Source organism: Arachis ipaensis, chromosome B09 (genome assembly GCF_000816755.2).
Source record: "Arachis ipaensis cultivar K30076 chromosome B09, Araip1.1, whole genome shotgun sequence".
Lineage (NCBI taxonomy): Eukaryota > Viridiplantae > Streptophyta > Magnoliopsida > Fabales > Fabaceae > Arachis > Arachis ipaensis.
This window is the reverse complement of record NC_029793.2, coordinates 142197069-142216813: the sequence shown is the minus strand read 5'-3', so window position 1 is coordinate 142216813 and position 19745 is coordinate 142197069. Positions and strand designations below refer to the sequence as shown.

Genomic DNA, 19745 nt, shown 5'->3' with positions numbered 1-19745 from the left:
AAAATTTTCACTGTCAAGTCAAGTGTACTTACTGTCATGTAAACCGGTCTAATTGTTGTTGTTTCAGATTACAAACGTCGCGGACGTGCCAGCAAATGGACTGAAGATCAGTTCACTATCGCCTTAAAGCAAAGTCAGACGAAAAGAAGTGCGGTAGGATGAATTAGAGTAACATCTTGTGCTTAATTACTATTATAGCTGCTGTGTCATGCTGACTCTGTTGAATTTGGTGAACAATGCAGCACATACCTTATGGCTTTGCCAAAAAATATCTACAAAAAGCAAAAGCTTTGACACTGCAGATTGGGAACAGAATATGGGAGATTAAGCTAGACTATTATCCACGTCATTCCTATGCCAGATTATCTTCGGGATGGGACAAATTTGTTAAGGATTGTAATCTTAAGGAAGCAGATGAATGCACCTTTCAGCTGATAGATAGGGAGAACTTTGTATTTGATGTTAGAATTTTAAATTGCATCAACTGAATTCTAATTACTAGTCAGTAATACTTAGTGTACAAATCTTATTTCTTTATTTTCCTTTTTCTTTTATTTTTTTAAATTTATTTTTATTATGTAAATAGACAGTGATCTCTGTTTAAGAACAATGAATTGAATCTTGGAGCTTAAACTCATATCAACCAAATATATCACATTCTCCTAACAATAATTTGAATGATGGGATATTACAAAAGAGTGCCTAAGACATGGCCAACTGTTTGAGCATAAGCCACAAGCTAAAAGGATAATTTTGTCTTATTAGAAAAAATGGGATGATTATGAATGTTATCCTTTGCTATTTGGCATTGTGAGGCTCAAGAACACTCACATAGCTTCAACTCACCTCTTCCTTACACCAACTCATGTTATCTAAAAGGGTACCAAATTCTATGTCCACTCATCACTCTTATCAGCTAAATGAGCCAACCACGTGGACCAATCTTATTGGTCAGGAACACATTAGTAATGTGCAGCCTTTCATACCAGATTATCAAAGTGCAACATTATAGTAAAGAAGCTAACTCAAATTTCAATGTAGTGTGTTTCCATTTTCCAACTTTGAAGCTCAACTGTTTCAATGGCAAAGCCAGTTTCAATTGAGGTATGGAACCCAAATGGGAAATACAGAGTTGTTAGCACAAAACCAATGCCCGGAACTCGTTGGATCAATCTCCTTATCCAGCAAGATTGTCGTGTTGAAGTAATAATCATCATCAACTTTCTTTGCTTTGCTTCGCTTCTTTCTCATCTTAGCATGTGTTTTATTCTTATGTAAATCAAAGAGAGTCTTAATTTCTTTCTTGTTGGTTCTCTAATAGATATGTACACAGAAGAAAACAATTCTCTCAGTTGAAGACATTATTCAACTAATTGGTGATAAGTGTGATGGAGTTATTGGTCAGGTGATTATCATAACTTACAAGAAGATTGATTACAAGCTAAGCTTTTGTTCTTGTGATTATTGTTTCATATTCTTTTGTTTGGGTATGGTGATGGTGTTTTCATATTATATATATGTTTTCATTCAGTTGACTGAAGACTGGGGAGAAGAGTTGTTCAAAGCTTTGAGCAGAGCTGGAGGCAAAGCTTTCAGTAACATGGCAGTTGGTTATAACAACGTTGATGTCAACGTTGCTACCAAGTATGGTGTTGCTGTTGGAAACACTCCTGTAAGCTCCACCTTTTCCTCTTTCTGCTTCATATGCATGTACTTTTCTTATCGAAAACTTGCCATTTACACAATATTATACTCAACACCCTTGATTTGTTAAATCACAAAAGGGTGTCGTGTAATATTGCCTGATTTCAGAGGATATAGACATTATTGGAATGTAACATAAGCCTTGATTGCTTAATTGGTAGGGAGTTCTGACTGAGACAACGGCAGAGCTGGCAGCTTCATTGACTTTAGCGGCTGCTAGAAGGATAGTTGAGGCTGATGAGTTCATGAGGGCAGGATTATATGATGGATGGCTCCCTCATCTGTATGATATGACAATAATTGCTTTCTTAATGCTGATAATAATGTGCAAAATACTCCATTTGATGGTTGAAAATAGTTTCTTTGCTTAGCTTAGCTTAGCTTTGTTTCTGATGCAGTTTTGTTGGAAACCTGCTGAAAGGACAAACAGTTGGTGTTATTGGAGCTGGCCGTATTGGATCGGCTTATGCAAGAATGATGGTAATGTCTAAAATTTTTCAGTAAATCTCATTGAGTGTTCTTCAGTCTTCAATACTTGTAATGATTATGATCAGTACAGTGTGTCAGATTTCACAACCAAAACTCTAATTAAGTTGATGGTGATGCCTGATGATAATATATGCATATTATGGTTACTCTTGTTTTGGCACTGTATCAGGTTGAAGGATTCAAGATGAACCTGATTTACTTTGATCTCTACCAGTCAACTCGACTCGAAAAGTTTGTTACAGGCATGCTCCTATCCACTCACCCTCCCCAGTATACATATTATCAACTGATGGTTCTGTTTGCATCCTATTATTGTAGCTTATGGTGAATTCTTGAAAGCGAATGGCGAGAAACCAGTGACTTGGAAAAGGGCATCATCCATGGATGAGGTCCTTCAGCAGGCAGATATAGTAAGAACTTGAATACACTAGCTAAAACTAGAACATGCTTCAATTTGATTTTTCCAAATAATATGGTATTTTCTTTTTCTTATGGATGCTTTTGTAGATTAGTCTTCATCCTGTATTGGATAAAACCACTTATCATCTGGTTAACAAGGAGAGACTCTCCAAGATGAAGAAGGTACAAGTTAACTTTGTAGTAAAATCTTGATTATTTGTGGCATTAAGAGGTGCTAATTCTTGTTAGTGAGTGATGATATGATATCCTTATTTCAGGAAGCAATACTAATAAACTGCAGTAGAGGGCCTGTTATTGATGAAGCTGCACTTGTTGACCATTTGAGGGAGAATCCAATGTTTCGCGTAGGACTCGACGTGTTTGAGGTGAGTGAACCTTACCTAATTATAAATAATCACATTCTTGTTAAATTACCATTTTAATTAGTTAATTCTAATCTTTTCTTAGGATGAGCCTTACATGAAGCCTGGGCTCTCAGAGATGAAGAATGCTATTGTGGTACCTCACATTGCTTCTGCTTCTAAGGTACATTATGCTAAAAGGTACATTTTTATGGTTTTGGTTTGATTATGTACTTTAGCAATGAAATTGTTGATCTGAATTTTGCAGTGGACTCGTGAGGGAATGGCCACACTAGCTGCTCTAAATGTTCTGGTATCTCATGCCACACTATCATCTTGAATTTATTTCAATGATCACTAATGATGCTATGATCTAACAGAAATTATTGATATAACCTGTTTTTTAGATCTGTATTATTAGATTATCTTAGTGCATCATGCACCACATTTAACTTGGTTTGCCATAACATTTTCGATGTGATACTCATTGATTATAAATTTGCAGGGTAAGATCAAAGGGTACCCAGTTTGGTTTGATGCCAATAGAGTGGAACCGTTTCTGAATGAGAATGCTCCACCACCAGCTGCATCCCCAAGCATTGTTAATGCAAAAGCTCTTGGTAACACATGATATTATTATCTTACATACTAAGGGCCAATAGTTATTGTTCTAATCTCTCTTAAATAATGGACTTCGTATTTTTTTTTCTGAAATGCAGGTTTGCCAGTTTCAAAGCTATAGGCATGTCTACATGCTCTTGTGTTTTTTTCTCCTATGGGGGGCCTTCAATTGCAGAAAAAAAGATCAATTTTTGTGTGTTGAGTTAGGCTCTTGTGGCATGGAAGGGTGGAATACCTGAGAAGATTTTATATGTAGAGTGCTGATGGCAATGTATGAATAATTACATACTATCATGTTCATATTAGCAACTTAGCATCAAGTACTTGTAATGTATTTGAAATGCTAAATAAGCATAAATGAACTTACATACATGAGGATTGAGTAAAGTACCAAATCTGACCATGAAAAATCGAGACACAGATAAAACTGACCATGCAAGATTGAAAATTAACTTGTACACATCAATGATGACCTCCGCACTGCAAATCTAACATTAAATAAGGGGATAAAAAATTAATGTCACCTTGGAAGGGGAAAAAATATGATATTATCAAAGATATGAGTGAGATTATCCTTTCCAAAAAAAAGTGTATATCAATATAGTGTTCTCCAAATGTTATATTCAAATGACATCCGTGCAAATAATTTGCTACATAACGCATCATACAAACTATAAATCACTAATAATTTGGCTACAAATTTCTTCTCCCTTTTATCATTGATTTGAGAAAAAAAACGCCTTCGTTGCCATTGAAAAAGATTGTTCCGAAGACATTTGATGGTGTAATATTCAAAGTGAAGGAGGCCTCACTGAAAGTATCTTCAATTATCGAGCTAATGATTCATGAAAATGGCTAATGAAAACCACTTGTGGATGGATAGAGATTGGACCCCATATGTCAAAATGCACCAAATCAAAAATTTCATTAGAAATTGTAGAACTTACATGAAATGGTAGTTTCTTCTGTTTGGAAAAATGGAAAACATCACAAGGCTTTGTTAATTTTTTACATTCAATGAATGGATAGCTGGTATGGACTAATCTGAGTTTATCTAATGGAATGTGACCTAGTCTAATGTTCCATATGCTATCACTAACTAGTGTTAGTGCTACTGCTATTGCCGCTTATGAGTGATGCATTTGATGTTCTAGCTAAGTGTTGTCTAGTGATTAGACTTGTCATTAGTGGTGTGTGGAAGCTGTGAATGATGAGTGTATACGAACCTCCTTGCTCCTTGCTCCTTGCTCATTAGCTGTGCCAATCGTCTTCCATGTATTCAGATCCTGTATCTCACAACCCTTGTCAGCGAACCAGCATTCACAACCCAGATTCTTGGTTATTTGAGATGAGGCGGTAGCCCATGTTTTCTATAACATGTGTCAACAAGGTGCCCACTCTTGTGACAAAAAGAGCACATCCGAGTAGGTGGTCTGCCAGTCCTGCCACCTCTGCCACGGCTTCCTCTTCCACGAACAGTAAAACTTTGAGAACCAATGGTGGCATTAACAGTAGTTTGAGCAGCTGAAACAGCATTGGCTTCTAGGATATCAAGGGTTCCAAATTGTTGCTCTTGTTGAGTGAGAAGTGCAAAGGCATCATTCAGTGTCGGTAATGGTTCCATTAGCATGATTTGAGATCTTGTAACAGAATATTGATCATTTAATCCTCTCAGCAAGCGCACCAGGTAACTATCCTTCCTGTAATTTCTAACAATGCCAAGTCCACATGAGCAAGATTCACCACAATTGCAATCTGGAATTGGCCTAAGACTGTCAAGTTCTTGCCATATTGCTTTCAGTCTCGCGAAATAGGAGGTGATACTCAACTCTCCTTGTTTGATAGAGAACATTTGTTCTTCAAGATCAGCCACTCTAAACACATCACCCTCATAATATCTATGCTTAAGATCGCGCCAAATATCAGCAGCATTATCATTCCATATCACACTCCGTAAAATTTCCTCACTGATCGATGAGATAAACCATGATACTACAAGAGCGTTACATTTTTCCCAAGCCATGAAATTGGGATCAGATTCTTGTGGTTTCGGAAGGCTACCATCAACAAAGCAAAATTTGTTCTTGCATTTTAATGCAATTGTCATAGCTCTTGACCAAGAATCATAGTTTCGAGTAGTTAACACAACATTGATGATGGATATGCCTGGATTCTCTTCAGGATGCACGAAATAAGGGCTCGAAGGATCAGTAATAGAGCTTACCGGCGAGCGAGGGATTTGAGATTGGAGGTTAGAGATCTGCGCAAGAACACGAGCTAGGTTCTGAAGATCGGAAGCTGAGAAGCTTGAATTCGCCACAATCGGAGTTTCTTTATCGTGATCCATCGAAATCAGTAACCTTCTTCCCTCGAGATCTCGTTGATCGGAGCTGGTACTTCACTGAGATGAATCTTGGAATGAAGCAGCCACGCTCTCATCAAAATCTGTGGAATGAGTACAAGAGAAGAGAAGAAGAAGAAGATCGGAAACGAGTCACATGAAGGCTCACCGCAGCATGTTGAACTTCGTTGAACTTGTGACCGAAATTGCAGAAAGAAAAAGAAGAGAGAGAGAGAAAGTAGAGCTTAGCTCTAACTACTTTGCACCTATCCTAACTGCATTTCACTAACTAGTTTAACAGAAAATCTGGAGCAAAATTATATCTATGATCATTCAGTATTTGGAGATGCATGCTGAAGGCCTGAAGCTCTTAGTATGAATGCCATAACTTTCATGCATGTTTTTACATCTTAAAAAAGAGATGTTTTTGCCGGATTTTTGTCCGAAATAAAATTAAAAAAGTAATTATTTTTTGAAAAATGAATTTTGAACTTTAATTTTTTAAATATTTTTTTTTTGCATTTAGGATAAGTTCGTCGCGCCCCGGTGAACTCTATAATTTATATAGAGTTCGTCGCACTACTGGCGAACTTCAGGTTGAGTTCGACACACTGTATAACCATGGGGCCATTTTCATTTGTCGCTTTTCTTCCAAATTTCTTCTCCAAATCCACTTTGTTCCTCCTTTACTTGTGATATTCAGATTCTTCTGTACGAGATTTTTTGTCTTTCGACGTCTGTGAAGTTTGTTATCCACTACATCGCCATTTTCAGGTCAGTATATATTATGTTAGTTAGAGTTACTGCTTTTATGTTAGTTAGAGTTACTATTTACATGTCAGTTAGAGTTACTGTTTAATGTTATTAGTTAGAGTTACTATTTATATGTTTATTAGAATTATTGTACAGTGTTTACATGTTATTTAGAGTTACTGTTTACTGTTTACATGTTAGTTAAAGTATATAACATGTTAGTTAAATTTTTTATGTTATTATTTTCAAGTGCAGTTGCTGTTTACTGTTTATAACACGTTAATTAGTATAAGTTATTAGTTAATTGTTAATTAGTTTAGTCAGAATAATTAGTTTAAGTTGTAAATTAGATGGTAATTAGTGAAATAATTAGTTAGATAAGATTAGAAGAAAATATGATTAGTAAAATTTAGTTTTCAGTTATTTATTGATTAGTATGTTTATAGAGTTTGATGATACACTTTACAACTTCTGTTGACACTAACACTCATACCTGTTTTGCACATGTGGATTGCATATTGAACTGTTTTTGTGTACAGGATTACCATTCTCGATAACAACAGAGAGAGTAAGCATTGTGTGAAAATAAATTGAAACAGTTATAGTGAAACAAGTTGAACTTATGATATTTGAGACTGGCTACATTTTTCTATTTTACACTATTATTTCACGCAGCTATGTGTATGCATATTGGTCTAATTGTGAATATTGCTTATACTTATTATAGTTTTAGTTTTGTTTTGGTATCTGAGTTTTTTTTTTAAGGCTGCTCCATGATTTTGTTGCTGAAAAACTGTTTCTGAAACATTGGTTTATCATTATTTTTTTCTATTTTTTTTGATTGTTGAACTCTGTTGGGTGACTGTAAATTAATCTTTACACTTTTACCTGCTCTACATTTTTTTTGCATATATGGTGAACTATTTTTCTATGCAGGTATCCCTCCTTAATGACAAAAGGGAGAGAAAGAAAATGAATTGAAAGGTCGTTGTCTATTCTATCTTGATCTATGATGATAATGCTTGAACCTGCTGTTTATAATTTGAATTTGCTGCTATTTATTATTTGAATTTGTGTTTAAAAATTTGCAATTTGATCTGGTTGTGAATATTGTTTATAGCTTAGCATCTGAGCTCTTGAATAAATATCTTTTAATTAATATTTGGTTTAGCTCTGATACCAATTGATGGTAATCAGTGGCTAAGAGAATGGGAGGTTGAATCTTAACCCCTTTTTCTGAGTATCACTTTCTGCCTTTCAAAATAGATTCAGGAGAGTTTTCTGCGTTTTGTCTCATAACCAGACACGAGACATTTTTTTTGTCTCGTACCCAGTCAAGAGATATTTTTCAATTTTGTCTTCTTAGCAACAGAAACTAAAATAGAGTAGAAGAGAAAGAGAGAATCACATCAAGAAATATCCTGATTCAGCTGCTAAGTGCAATGCAGCCTACGTCCAGTCTCCATCACAACAATGATGGAATTTCACTATAATCAACTGATTACAGACACCAATTCTTTCCTAGGAACTACCCATTTTTATTTGGGACAAGTCCAGAATCTATATCCAAAAATGAACTTGATTTGGTCACCTACCAAGCTTTCAACTGCTAAGTGCTAACCCAACTTGCAAGGGGACTCCCATAGAATCATGATACACAATATATAGATGTACAAAGGACGTCTAAGACATCTATGGCTTTTTCTTCAATTTTGTACACTCTGCATTTTATCTCTCACGGGCTTTTTCTTACAAACCTCACTCTGTTTGCCATTTTCACTATGAGACTCAAACAGACAAAACTAAAGAAAAGAAAACAAAATGTAACACATTGAAGGAGAAGAACTTCTGTTAGCTTGGGTAGCTATGAGAACTCTGTGTTTACTCTCCTTGATCTCAACCCTTGGCCGTTCACCCTTATTATAGAAGGGGAAGCTTCCAGGGTTAAAATCGATTGAACCGAGCCAACTTCTTCTTCTTCAACACCAAAACCGGTTCAGACAGAAAGAAGAGAGAGGGAACCGAAAGCAGAACCAACATGCAATTACCTCTCTCTCATCCCTTCTCATCAAGATTCATCAATCTGAGCCTTCCATCTTGACTTGGTCTCCAAGAAGGATTTCTGACCCTTGATGAACTCTTGATCCTTGACAGCTCCTTCTGTTCCATTTTTGCTTCTACCTCCACATAGCTACAGTAGCTACCTTCTGTGATGGATGAACAAAAGTGGAAATGAGCTTCACTTCAGAGATCTTCTTCTCTAACCGAATCGGATTGCTTCTACTTTAGGCCGGAGATCTTGAAGCTTCTTCACCACATCTTGCCTTTAGTGGAAAAGATCTCAGCCACGTCATGCCTTGGATCTTCTTTTTGCAAGGGCCATCATCACCTTGGCCGCTTGCTTCATCCTAGCTTCTCTGCTTCTTCCTCTGATAGATTCTATTTTCTTCTTTTCTGTCAGTGAAGTGACCGAAACCAAAGAAAGAGAGGAGAGAGAAGAGAGAAAAGCTTTGAATGAAAGTAAAGAAAGAAATTAAAATGAGTTAAGTTTTCACTTTCCATTCCCCTATGTATAGTAACGTGTGAACTCTTAATTGCCATCAAATCAATTTTGAACTTTCTCTTTCCTGTTACCAATACATGCAATTAAACCAAATAAATTACATTTGAATTCCATCAAAAGTGGGAGTAGGTGACCGAACTCATCAAGCTCCATTTCCTTTCTTTCCTTTTTCATTTCGGACCAACCTATTCGTTGGACCAAGAGAAATATGTTATGGGCTTTATATTAGCTATCTGACCCAATTAACATTTGTGATGCAAAACATAATTCAGCCCCAATTCTTGAAATATTATTTTACCAAAGGCTAAATCTTTTTTCAACATATTGTGCTTTATGTTGCTTATGCCCAATAATAAAAAATCTGTACACAAAACAGAAACAAATAATTTGAAGCCAAAATCATATTAATAATTTTTAATTAATATTTTTAACAATGTTTGATCATCATATTTTAAAGTTTTCCAAACTCAACAGAGTTAATTGACGGTTTCATGTAGTTGGCTTACATTTTAATTAGTAAGTTTATAAACTGATTAAGATGTAAGGTAGACAATTAGTTGGTTTAAATATGTCTTTTAAAAATTTAGTTAATGTGAAAGGAACTGAGTTTAGTATATGTTATTTTATTTTACTAGAGTGTGGTTAGATGAAGCAGTAGTTATTGGGCTACGATACGCTTTACAGATTGGATCAAGCTGAGCACATTGCTGGCAAACTTGATCGAGTGATACACTTTTATCACTCTTGTTTATTATATTGTAATAAACAGTGAATTTGTTATTTTATGTGTTGACCCTCCTTTTTTTTTTAATATTTTTCCGTTTGCTAGGCACCTCGGATCTTGCACACTAGACGGAATTTGATGAGACGCTCACCTGAGCAAATTAGGTCATATCTCACGCGAGTCGGGTTTGAGCATGTGGCGTCTATGGTGGAGTTCGAGCACGATTGGCCATTGTCGTCGGCGTTGATATAGAGGTAGAGACCTGAGTTCCACACATTTCATCTACCATGCAGGGAGATGACTATCACCTTGCAGGACGTGGCCTACCAGCTGAGACTCAGAATCGATGGACAAGTACATCTGCATAGCGAATAACCAACGAGGAAGCTCGTTGTATGACTCCTCCCAATCGCCATATATTCTAGCAATGACTCTCTGCTTTACAAGCCAAACTTTTCTGTAGGATGTCTTGTAACCAAAGTGATTCTCCACACCTCCTTGTTGAACCCTGGTGCTGATTGCTTTGACCATTGTAAAGATGTGTTGAGCAATCACCTTTAAATCCAACCTACGATGGTCTTGCCCCATTGATGTTTGCATGCAAATATGAGGACCAGTGTATCTCCTAAGCTCCTATTTTTCTTGCTTTCGTCGATATGATATGAGTATGCTCCAAGAACAACCGGATCCGAACTGGATACACTGTATATTATATCTCAATTGGTCACTCTCTACTATTTTATACTCTGCATCTCTCCTAATGTTGTACCTCTTAACTGCCAACATGACTTCTTCCTTGTTCTGAAATTGTTGTCCAACTTCGAACTCATTGCTTGGATTTCTTCGGGGCCTCCCTGGGTAAACGACCAATCCAAAGTCATATCATCAAGATTCAACCTGGAGAAGTGATCCGGCCGGTCATATGGTCGAGAAATGGCAGGCTGTGTCAAAGCAATTTATGTGTCACCGTAGTAGTGCATCTCTTCTTCATTGTCACCATCATCAGGAATTTCTGTTGGTTCATCATCAGCATCGTCTCCGTCATCAGGGCTAACTTCATACTGATCCATCATCAAATCTCTGATAGTAGAATCCTCATGACTTTCAACATTATCTTCCATCATGTCAGCATTACCAACTTCAACGTTAGACCCCTCTTGACTACCTTCAGGTGGCATATTTAGATCGACCATCGTCCTTCTAATATTTCGCCTAACAGCTCCACTTAACGGACTATCGTCGACAATATCTGCAGATGATCCTCGTCCACCCAACTCAATGAGAAACACGAATAATTCCAACAGATGAACATTTGTCCATCGGTTGTGCCACGACCTTATAAGACGTACGTCCTCGTCATCACGTAACCGATACCTAATTCCAAACAACAGAAACATTTCTCAAAATTGTGGTCTAATAAGCATACTAACAACAGAGTCAAGCCAACTGTGACATACCTTTTATAAAACAAATTGTCATCTACTTCGTTCAGATATCTGTAGTAATTTTTTTTTTACTCTTTTCGTCCGTTGCTGCCCGAATGCAATATCAGATTCTTCAACGCTGTTAAACTGTTGACTTCCGGTGTCATATACGTAATTATCGGTTGCCCAGACCTAAAAACAATAGAACTTTCTTCTTCATACACTATTTCACCATCATAATGAATGGATAATAATGGATTCATTGACATTGTAGAAAAAAAATGCCAAAAATAAGAATGAAAGTAGAGAATAAAATTGTGGTTCGAGCTCTATTCTCCAACAGGGATGCTTATATTTTGTCGAACTTAACCTGAAGTTCGCCGGAAGTGCAGCGAACTCTATATAAATTGTAAAGTTCGCTGGGGTGCAACGAACTTGCCTTAAATGTAAAAAAAATCGCATTTAGAAAATTAAAGTTCAAAAATTGTTTTCCAGAAAATAATTATTTTATTTATTTAAAAAAATCCTGTTTTTGCGTGGTTAGTTTCAATATTTTCCAATTATCTCAACATTGAAAGTTTCTTTGATTTTGCATTGGAGTCATTGTACAATATAGCAAAAACAACAATGGGATGGACACAAGACCGAATTCGCAAGGAATTTTATCCTGACGATGCTTTAGGAGAATACTAAGATGGGTGGCTCCATGCATCATGGGTGAAAAAGTGACAAACAATCTTTAAGGATCCAATTGTTCATATTTCAATAATGGTTTGAATAAATTATTATTATTACTTTTATATTAATGAGGAGTTTGGACAAGTTTCAATTTCCCTATATTTGTGGGTATTCGTACAAGTTTAAACTTTTCATTTGGTAGCCCGAGTATTTTCTTGTCGAGCAGTAAAAAAGCATCTGGAACCTTTTGTTGCCAGATAATTGATAGCCCATGTGAGATTCATGCATTTTATTAGTTTTTTGTGTTCCAATTGGCTTATGGAGAAAATGCTTTTGCTTCCTTCGTTTTTTGGAAAAGATGTGGCTTGCTTCGGCACTAACAAGGTTTTAAGCCGTAACAACGGTTTGACATTTGTGAATGATTTCATGAATGTGGTTGGGAATGATTATTAGATAAACATTTGCACCCGGCCTCCCACGACAGCAAAACCAATAATTGTTCATTAGGGGAAAGGATTAGAGGAAGGCACCAAGATATACATATACGCAAGACATTTTAGGATCCAGAACGATCTTACAATTGCGTAAGAAAGTGGAAGACAAAGGCCAAAACCATAATTTGGAAAGCTATATTTGACTTCACATTGATCCACATGTGAATCGCAAAACACTAGTCCACAATATTACAAGATCAAAGATCAGTTCCAGAAAACGCATATGACAACATAGGCAGGTACCTTAGTCAGGCAATGCGGTTCCTCGTTCAAGATTATTTTTAATCTCCAGTGTGTATTTACCAAAGGCTCGTTCAATCTTCTTGTTAAAGTGCTCATTACGATCATTGATCGAGTCAATATCTTTCTCTTCATGAAACCGTCTTCTCCTACTAAACGACTTGCGCTTCTCTTCCCTATCCTTTAGCTCCTGTACCATCTTGTCGATCTTGTCCTCTGAGATTTTTGGTGCCTACAATGTAAGGAGAGACTTGTCAGGAGATACACAACACACACAAGATCCTGAAAACGAAAATATGCTAATATTTGTTCGTAGTATACCTTTCCATACTGGAGACTTGAGGCTTCACGGTAGAACTCCGGATCAGCTTCTTTCATTCTATTGTATTCTTCTAAATCCACATCAATTTTCTTGGTCCGCTTTTTGTATGCATTGTATAGCGTCTTCTGATTAAAAACTGAACAAAAACAGCATATTAGCTTCAATTGATAGAAAGAAAAAAAAAGGGAAGAACAAAGGAAAGAGAGAAGTATAATACACACAAAAACATAACAAAGGAAATAAGCTACACTACAGCAGTGTACCAGTTTTTGAAAATTCCATTTCGCTTTAGCGACTTTTTGATAACACTGACTTGACGATAGCCGAAAATAAATATAATAAAAGGGAGTAAAAAATCTTGGATAAGTATTCAGCATACCATCCCAACCAAAAGGAGCAGGATCTTTCTCCCATTTCTTGTATTTCCCTTCTGCACTCTCTTGGGTGTCAAGCATATATGCCTTTGTCATATCCAATCCATTTGCATCGAGGAGTTTTCCAATCTTTTTCTTCCTATCCTCAAGCCACTTCTGTTTAGAAACACCCCTAGATTCGGTTGGAGCTTCCATCCTCTTTTTTTCAGCAGCTATTTCGATTTGATTTCGCTTTTTAGCTTCTTGCTGCCAGGGAAATAAAACAAGCCTAAGACTTCTTGAAAGGTTCGAAAAGAAACCAAGTCTTGAAACAAAAAAAATTCTGATTACATTACCATCTTGGCTCTCAACTCCATCCACTTTTTCTGTCTCCCCGAGAGATTTGCAAAGCCCCCATCCATCGTTTCCTCTGGAGCAGGCATGTCAGGTTCACTATCAGAATTTTCAAGAGCGGGCCTTTCATCATGTGTTTCCTCATCCGGATATAACTCTTCCTGGACAGCTTGCTTACCACGACTTCCACCGCTAGCTTGTGCAACTTCTGATAGACAAAGGAAACAAACGGTAAACACAGACAGACAAACTACACCAATCTATTCATTTGAAAAAGTAGAAAAAAAGTTTAATATAACTAAAGAAAACTTCTTTGCTCTTTGACTTATAAGTTTAAAATTGAAATGAAACATTGTTCAGCATGATAGGCTTATCTACTTAAGCTTCCTTTCTTTTACTGGTGGGATATGATCAAACACAATTATGGTCACCACACCTAGAAACATAATTTTTCCGGTGGAGATTAACAGTGACCTTAATGATTAACCGTGGTTATTATTCAAGAACACAAACAAAGCTAGAACTAAACAATAACAAGAAGGTAAGATTCAATTGCTTGAGAAAGTTAAAAAGCATGAATCATTGAAGCAAATCGTCAAATGAAATAAACAGAATAGACACTGATTGAAAAGAAACAAACCAGCTTCCTTTTGTTGCATCCTGATTTTTGCTTCGGCTATGATTCTAAAGCAGTAATCACTACATTCATGATAAGGATTGCTAGCATTCCGACAATCGGGATGAACTGCTCGTTCCTCAGACATCTTCTGCAGAATATTCTTAATCCCTCAAAACCTGTTCCTGCATCAATTAAAGCAAACAAACAAACAAATATCTTATTGAAGTTTCCGGCATGTAAAAAAAAATTATCATTCCACAAGAAATAGCACCAAACCCTAAACCCTAAACAAATCGCGCCTTCAGAACTTAGATGGAATTGAGAACAGAATTATTGCAGCTGACATAAATCGAAAATCAAGAGGATTAAAGAAATTGCTGAAAAAGTTGGGGAAATCGATTTTTCTGCGAAATAAAAGATTTAGAGAAGCTAAGCGAATCGATGGGAAAAACGTAACTGGAGAAGAGGAAGAGGTGAAAGAGACGAACCTGGTGGCAGTAGCGATCTGACAGTAGGGCTTCGCAACAAGCACGAAGCGAATTGGAATCGGATTTGGATTTCAGTATTTAGTATTCAACAAATTGAAGCTCCAATCTCACAGCTAACGCCAAACGGTATCTAATTTGATATTTTCCCCCTTTTTTTTCTTTCTTACTTTTTAGGGTTTGTGGTATGAAGTATGAAAATATGATTATGCTACGGTAATTATTTATAATTATGTTTGGATATAACAATATAAAATTATTTTTTTATTTATTTATTATATGAAAAATATTTTTTTTTAAGAGAAAAAAATCTTTTAAAAAAATATGTAAATTACAATTTCTCAAAAAGAAATTTTTTTTTATTTTTCTAGTATTTTTACTTTTACTACTAGAAATTTGTCAAACACGCTAAAAAAAAAAGATATTTTTATTAAAGAAATTTTTTTTATCAAAATAATAACGCCTAAATAAACACTTAATTTCATTGGATAAAAAATTTATTTTAAAAATATCTTTTAAAGTAAACTCGTCTAAATGTGTTTCAGAATTTATCATTCTTTAATGAAACAAGTCATAAGATTCTATTTTGTGATGAAATAGAAAATAAAGTTCGTTCTTGTAAAATATCTTTTAAAATGAACTCATCCGGATGAGCTTAGAACAAAGTTTATATTGTAAAACAAATCATTTTGCTTTATTTTACAATATAAACTTCTTTTCTTTTTCTTTTTTGTGTAAAATTTATCTTAAAATTTAGTTTAATTTTTTTATATATAATGTAAAATATCAAGTAATTTTACACTACCAAGACTGAAAGATTAAACACCAAACATCAACGATCTTTACTATCACATCTTACATCCATCCACACTAGTTGAAAACCTATTCAAGGATTTATTATATATATTACTGTCATAATTGAATACAAGCCCTTATTGGCTAATTCACACACTTAAGTCCGGAATAATTAAAATTTGGATACCCGTGTCATGGTTTAAAATTAAAATTGACACAAATTCAACTTCAAAATATTACAGACCATCATCAATCAAAGAGCACAGAAAGCAGGGAATAACCCCTTCGCTCCCAACAAACAAAATTCCCTGATGATTGCCATGCCATCAACCCAATTTTGTTGGGATGTAAGGACTGGGAATTATTAGATATATAAACAATAAATAAATAATTGAAAGTACAATTGTGAGGGTGCATGTGTAAAGTGTGTTAATATGCATTATATGCATTCATTGTTCTTCATACTACTTAATACTATCTTGGCTAGAAAATGTAACCTCCAAGCTAGTTTATTCAGTAACATATCCTACCCTGTTAACCATCAACTCAATACTAAATGTGCACTTCAAAGACCAAATTTCTTAGTTCTTGCATTTACAATAGTTGATCTAGCAAGGATTTGATATCCAAATTATCAACCTTGGACTTGATAGATGACATGTTCTTGTCCAGATCAGAAGACTTCAGCTCAAGCTCACTCAAACGCCCTCTCATCTCTTCAACTCTTGTTTTAAGATCAGTTACCTCTTGCTCTTTCTGAGCCAAAGTTGCCATTTCTGACTCCAACTCTTTCCTCAGCAATTCCACTTCGTGATTCGATTTGGCCTTCTCTGCCTCCACTGCGCGATGCTCGTTGATGTGTTCAATGTTATCAGCAATTTCATTGAGTATGCTACGCAACCAGGCAACGCGAAGTTGGGCAGATTCTACATCCTTGAGAATAGCCATCAATTCTTTGACTTTGGACTTTGTTAATTGCATAATTGATGCAGATTGCAACTCTTGGACAAGAAAACACACACACTCAATGTAATATGATCTCATCACAACTGATTCCAAGTGGCAGGTTTCTCCAATGTCTCCATACTTCTCAAAGATGGAAAGCAGGATGGGAGCAAAGCTCTCTTTGACATGGTACTTCCCAACTGGAACACGGGACTCAGATACCACAGACTCGGTGTCATCTCCATCACTATCTTCATTACCATTGTGTGTAGCAGAAAAAGCAAAGTCCATGGCAGCAGCTGAGGCAGTAAGACCCCCGGTATCATCAACAGAGGTGACTGGAACAACTTTGTTTGAACCATTTTTGTCCACTTCTTTCTTTGTCTGTCTTGGGTCGGCAAATTCCTCAGCATCATCCTTCGGTTGGACTTTGTGATTAACAGGCTGACAAAAGAAAAAAAATGGAAGAGACAAGTAAAATAAGCCAAACTTTTTTTAAAAAAAAATAAAGTATTGTTTGTTGAAATATGTAAGGAAATAAGGAATTACCATGATATCTGCGACGTGTATTTCTCCGGAAGCTGGTACTATCTCACTGTTTTTTGTTTCCATCTTTTTCCTTCCAGAGTCAGAATAGCTTGATAGGGGTGATGAAGCATCAGAGAGATAAATAGCCCCAATTTTCGAGGGTGGAACACTGTCAAGAACAGGAAGTTCTGGTTTTGATCCATGCTTCTTCCTGCCAAAGCTTAAGGAATTGGCAACTGAAATTTTAAAGTATTCTGGTCAGGCATATACTCATAGTGTGAAATTTATCTAGCCATATCAATAATCTACATCATCACCACATTTTCTACCGAGCCAAACAAATTAAATAAGCAGAAACGATAAGGCTTAACACTTTCATTAACCAATTTATATGCATGGACAAACATGCAAGACAAATATACAGGACATGTATCATTGCATCTATGAGATGGACGGCAGAATGATTTGTCAAATAATATAAATCCATTACCATGAAATGGTCAAACAAAATTAAATCAGTATGCAAGACAGTCTATACCATTTGTACACAAGCAATTGAATCAAATGATTCTAGATATCATTGTCAATCTTTAACTAAAAAGTTGAATTCCTGCGACACTTTTGCAGTTACCGGAAACATTACTCAGGTTCCCCCTTGAGATGAATCTTATTCTTCAAATCAAATCGTGTGAGAAAGACTTTGCAATAGTAAAATTCTTAGAGGGTGAAGAAATTCACTTACTGTATAACTGGTTAAATATTATTGGGACTAAAATCGTGAAATTTGATACTAAATGGTAGGTTACTTATTATAAGCTTAAATCAGAGTGGGAACCTGAATCAGCTCCTGCCACTCTTCTTTTGTTGCAATTTTCATCACACACATGGTAAGGATTAGATGCTTTAGGACAACCAGATTGAGAGCGTTTTTCTTCATTCATCTTTTTTCCAAGCTCACCATCAGTAACACTTCTTCGATAATCTTTTAAGGAAAAAAACAGAGAAATAAGATGCATGTGTTCAAAGATTGGAACTAAGCACTCCTAGACTAAAAACAAACACAAAACAAAACAACAAAACAAAACAGCAATAAAAGTTTGAGTGAGTAAAAAGATCAAACAGAAGGCGTGCATAACTAACCAAATCCCTTTCTGTTCTTGTGAGGCTTGTAGTTAGGGTCCTTGCTCTTGTGAACACAAGCTTCAGTGCATTCATGGTAGGGATTAGAAGCATACACACAATTTTGCATCACTCTTCCGTTCTGGGCCATTTCCGCTTTCAATTTCACAGTGTCTCTTCCTGCCTCAACTTTGTTACCACCAACCAACCAAGGTGTAACTGTTTCATCCAAAATAAACAAACTCAGATTAAACAACTAATCATATATTATATCATGATCATTCTAATAAGAAGATTTAGAGAGAGCAACACATACAGCAGGAAGAGACACCCATGAAAACAAAGAAAAGAAAAGAAAATAATGAAAAATAAAAAGCAATGATGAAAGAAAAAGAAAAAAGAAACACCAACCTAGAGAAAAGTCAAAGAAAATGTTAAAAGCAAAGAAGGATGAACACAGAAGTAGGTGCAGCAACCCACAAATTCCAAATCACAACAGTCCCACGATGTTAATTGTTTTTGTTTTCAAGAAAGCAATTTAATTTAAGGAAGCGTTTGTTTCTTGACCACAAGAGTTAATAAGTGTGTGTGTGTGGCATCACCAGAATTCTCATAACATGTTTCTAGGAACTGTATGACCATGGAAAAAGTGAAAATTAAAAACGAGGACCGAACTCAACAATCAATGTGAATGGATCTTTTGAAATTTTGTGTACAAAGTTTAATTGCGAGTATTATTAAGAAATTAAAGATAGTCAAAGTTCTAGAAAGTCACGCGCTACAAGTACAAAATTTGCAGCTGCATTTGTGCCGAAAATGCTGACGTCATTGATGAAGCTAATAAGTTAATCAGTTTGGATTTTGGAAGAATTTCATTTCAAATGTATCTTAAATATCGGTGTTTCGGTCACTTTAATCGTTCATTTTAGTTATAAAAGATTTATATAATATATATTAATTAAAATCGTTTTTTTTTTTTTTACTAAAGATATGAGACTCGAATCTGTAACCTCTTAATTGAGTATGGAGAGACTATGTCATTTGAGCTATTATTCAATGGTAATTCAAATCATTAAAATTATTGAAATATTGATGTTTTATATATAGGTTTAATTACTCTGCTGGTCTTATAGTTTCGCAAAATTTTCAATTAGGTTCTTATACTTTTTTTTTCTTTTAATTGAATCCTTACACCAAAATTTTTTTTAATTGGGTTCCTACACTTTTTTTTTCCTTTTATTTAGGTCCCTGTACCAATTCTTTTTTTTTAGTTGGGTCCCTATAAAATTAAGCCAATTACTATTAAGAGGGACTTAATTGAAAAAAAAAATTAGTGCAAGGACCCAATTTAAAAAAAAAAATATAGAGACCTAATTGAAAATTTCACGAAACTATAAGAATCAACAAAATAATTAAACCTTATATATATTTAA

General features: G+C 35.5%; 5 protein-coding genes and 1 long non-coding RNA gene across 9 annotated transcripts in view; 2 read left to right on the top strand and 4 right to left on the bottom strand.

Moving 5' to 3' along the window:
• Window positions 1-120, bottom strand: part of LOC110266400 — a 2109-nt gene extending 1989 nt beyond the window's left edge. The window contains exon 1 of the long non-coding RNA XR_002353736.1: window positions 33-120. This is a non-coding gene — a long non-coding RNA (uncharacterized LOC110266400). The remainder of the gene's footprint in view (window positions 1-32) is intronic.
• LOC107616924 (B3 domain-containing protein LOC_Os12g40080-like) overlaps window positions 1-1047 on the top strand; it is a 3090-nt gene extending 2043 nt beyond the window's left edge. The window contains exons 5-6 of the mRNA XM_021110979.1: window positions 68-153; window positions 243-1047. Coding sequence (XP_020966638.1) covers window positions 68-153; window positions 243-488 — 332 coding nt within the window. The 3' untranslated portion in view covers window positions 489-1047. The remainder of the gene's footprint in view (window positions 1-67; window positions 154-242) is intronic.
• LOC107618074 (glycerate dehydrogenase) lies at window positions 977-3962 on the top strand. Its single transcript, XM_016320003.2, has 13 exons — window positions 977-1203; window positions 1322-1405; window positions 1532-1672; window positions 1866-1987; window positions 2103-2184; window positions 2363-2435; window positions 2512-2603; window positions 2701-2775; window positions 2871-2978; window positions 3061-3138; window positions 3223-3267; window positions 3460-3574; window positions 3674-3962. The coding sequence occupies exons 1-13, from the start codon at window positions 1081-1083 to the stop codon at window positions 3694-3696; spliced, it is 1161 nt and encodes a 386-aa protein (XP_016175489.1). The 5' UTR covers window positions 977-1080; the 3' UTR covers window positions 3697-3962.
• On the bottom strand, window positions 4915-5922 carry LOC107616198. Its single transcript, XM_016318188.1, has one exon. The coding sequence runs from the start codon at window positions 5920-5922 to the stop codon at window positions 4915-4917; it is 1008 nt and encodes a 335-aa protein (XP_016173674.1).
• Window positions 12575-15151, bottom strand: LOC107618702 (pre-mRNA-splicing factor syf2). Its single transcript, XM_016320836.2, has 6 exons — window positions 14929-15151; window positions 14462-14622; window positions 13824-14029; window positions 13494-13734; window positions 13114-13250; window positions 12575-13024 (listed from the first exon to the last, which is right to left on the bottom strand). The coding sequence occupies exons 2-6, from the start codon at window positions 14583-14585 to the stop codon at window positions 12797-12799; spliced, it is 936 nt and encodes a 311-aa protein (XP_016176322.1). The 5' UTR covers window positions 14586-14622; window positions 14929-15151; the 3' UTR covers window positions 12575-12796.
• Window positions 15916-19033, bottom strand: LOC107618464. 4 transcript variants are annotated; one of them, XM_016320550.2, is made up of 5 exons: window positions 18724-19033; window positions 18334-18531; window positions 18029-18175; window positions 17215-17429; window positions 15916-17109 (listed from the first exon to the last, which is right to left on the bottom strand). In XM_016320550.2, the coding sequence occupies exons 2-5, from the start codon at window positions 18461-18463 to the stop codon at window positions 16315-16317; spliced, it is 1287 nt and encodes a 428-aa protein (XP_016176036.1). In that variant the 5' UTR covers window positions 18464-18531; window positions 18724-19033; the 3' UTR covers window positions 15916-16314. The 4 variants fall into 4 exon arrangements, with proteins under 4 accessions (XP_016176036.1, XP_016176035.1, XP_016176038.1 ...); XM_016320549.2 differs by lacking the exon at window positions 18724-19033 and adding an exon at window positions 18629-18721; XM_016320552.2 differs by lacking the exon at window positions 18029-18175.

What these genes read in the sequence shown, in the direction of transcription:
- LOC107618074 (XM_016320003.2), top strand. Translation starts at nt 1,081, where the DNA reads ATGGCAAAGCCAGTTTCAATTGAGGTATGGAACCCAAATGGGAAATAC. An exon ending in TAGGACTCGACGTGTTTGAG is followed by an intron (nt 2,979 to 3,060) that starts GTGAGTGAACCT and finishes ATCTTTTCTTAG; the next exon opens with GATGAGCCTTACATGAAGCC. An exon ending in TAGCTGCTCTAAATGTTCTG is followed by an intron (nt 3,268 to 3,459) that starts GTATCTCATGCC and finishes ATAAATTTGCAG; the next exon opens with GGTAAGATCAAAGGGTACCC.
- LOC107616198 (XM_016318188.1), bottom strand. Translation starts at nt 5,922, where the DNA reads ATGGATCACGATAAAGAAACTCCGATTGTGGCGAATTCAAGCTTCTCA.
- LOC107618702 (XM_016320836.2), bottom strand. Translation starts at nt 14,585, where the DNA reads ATGTCTGAGGAACGAGCAGTTCATCCCGATTGTCGGAATGCTAGCAAT. An exon ending in TGGAGTTGAGAGCCAAGATG is followed by an intron (nt 13,735 to 13,823) that starts GTAATGTAATCA and finishes TTTCCCTGGCAG; the next exon opens with CAAGAAGCTAAAAAGCGAAA. An exon ending in TGCTCCTTTTGGTTGGGATG is followed by an intron (nt 13,251 to 13,493) that starts GTATGCTGAATA and finishes GTTTTTGTTCAG; the next exon opens with TTTTTAATCAGAAGACGCTA.
- LOC107618464 (XM_016320549.2), bottom strand. An exon ending in CAAGAACAGAAAGGGATTTG is followed by an intron (nt 18,176 to 18,333) that starts GTTAGTTATGCA and finishes TTTCCTTAAAAG; the next exon opens with ATTATCGAAGAAGTGTTACT. An exon ending in AGTGGCAGGAGCTGATTCAG is followed by an intron (nt 17,430 to 18,028) that starts GTTCCCACTCTG and finishes TTAAAATTTCAG; the next exon opens with TTGCCAATTCCTTAAGCTTT.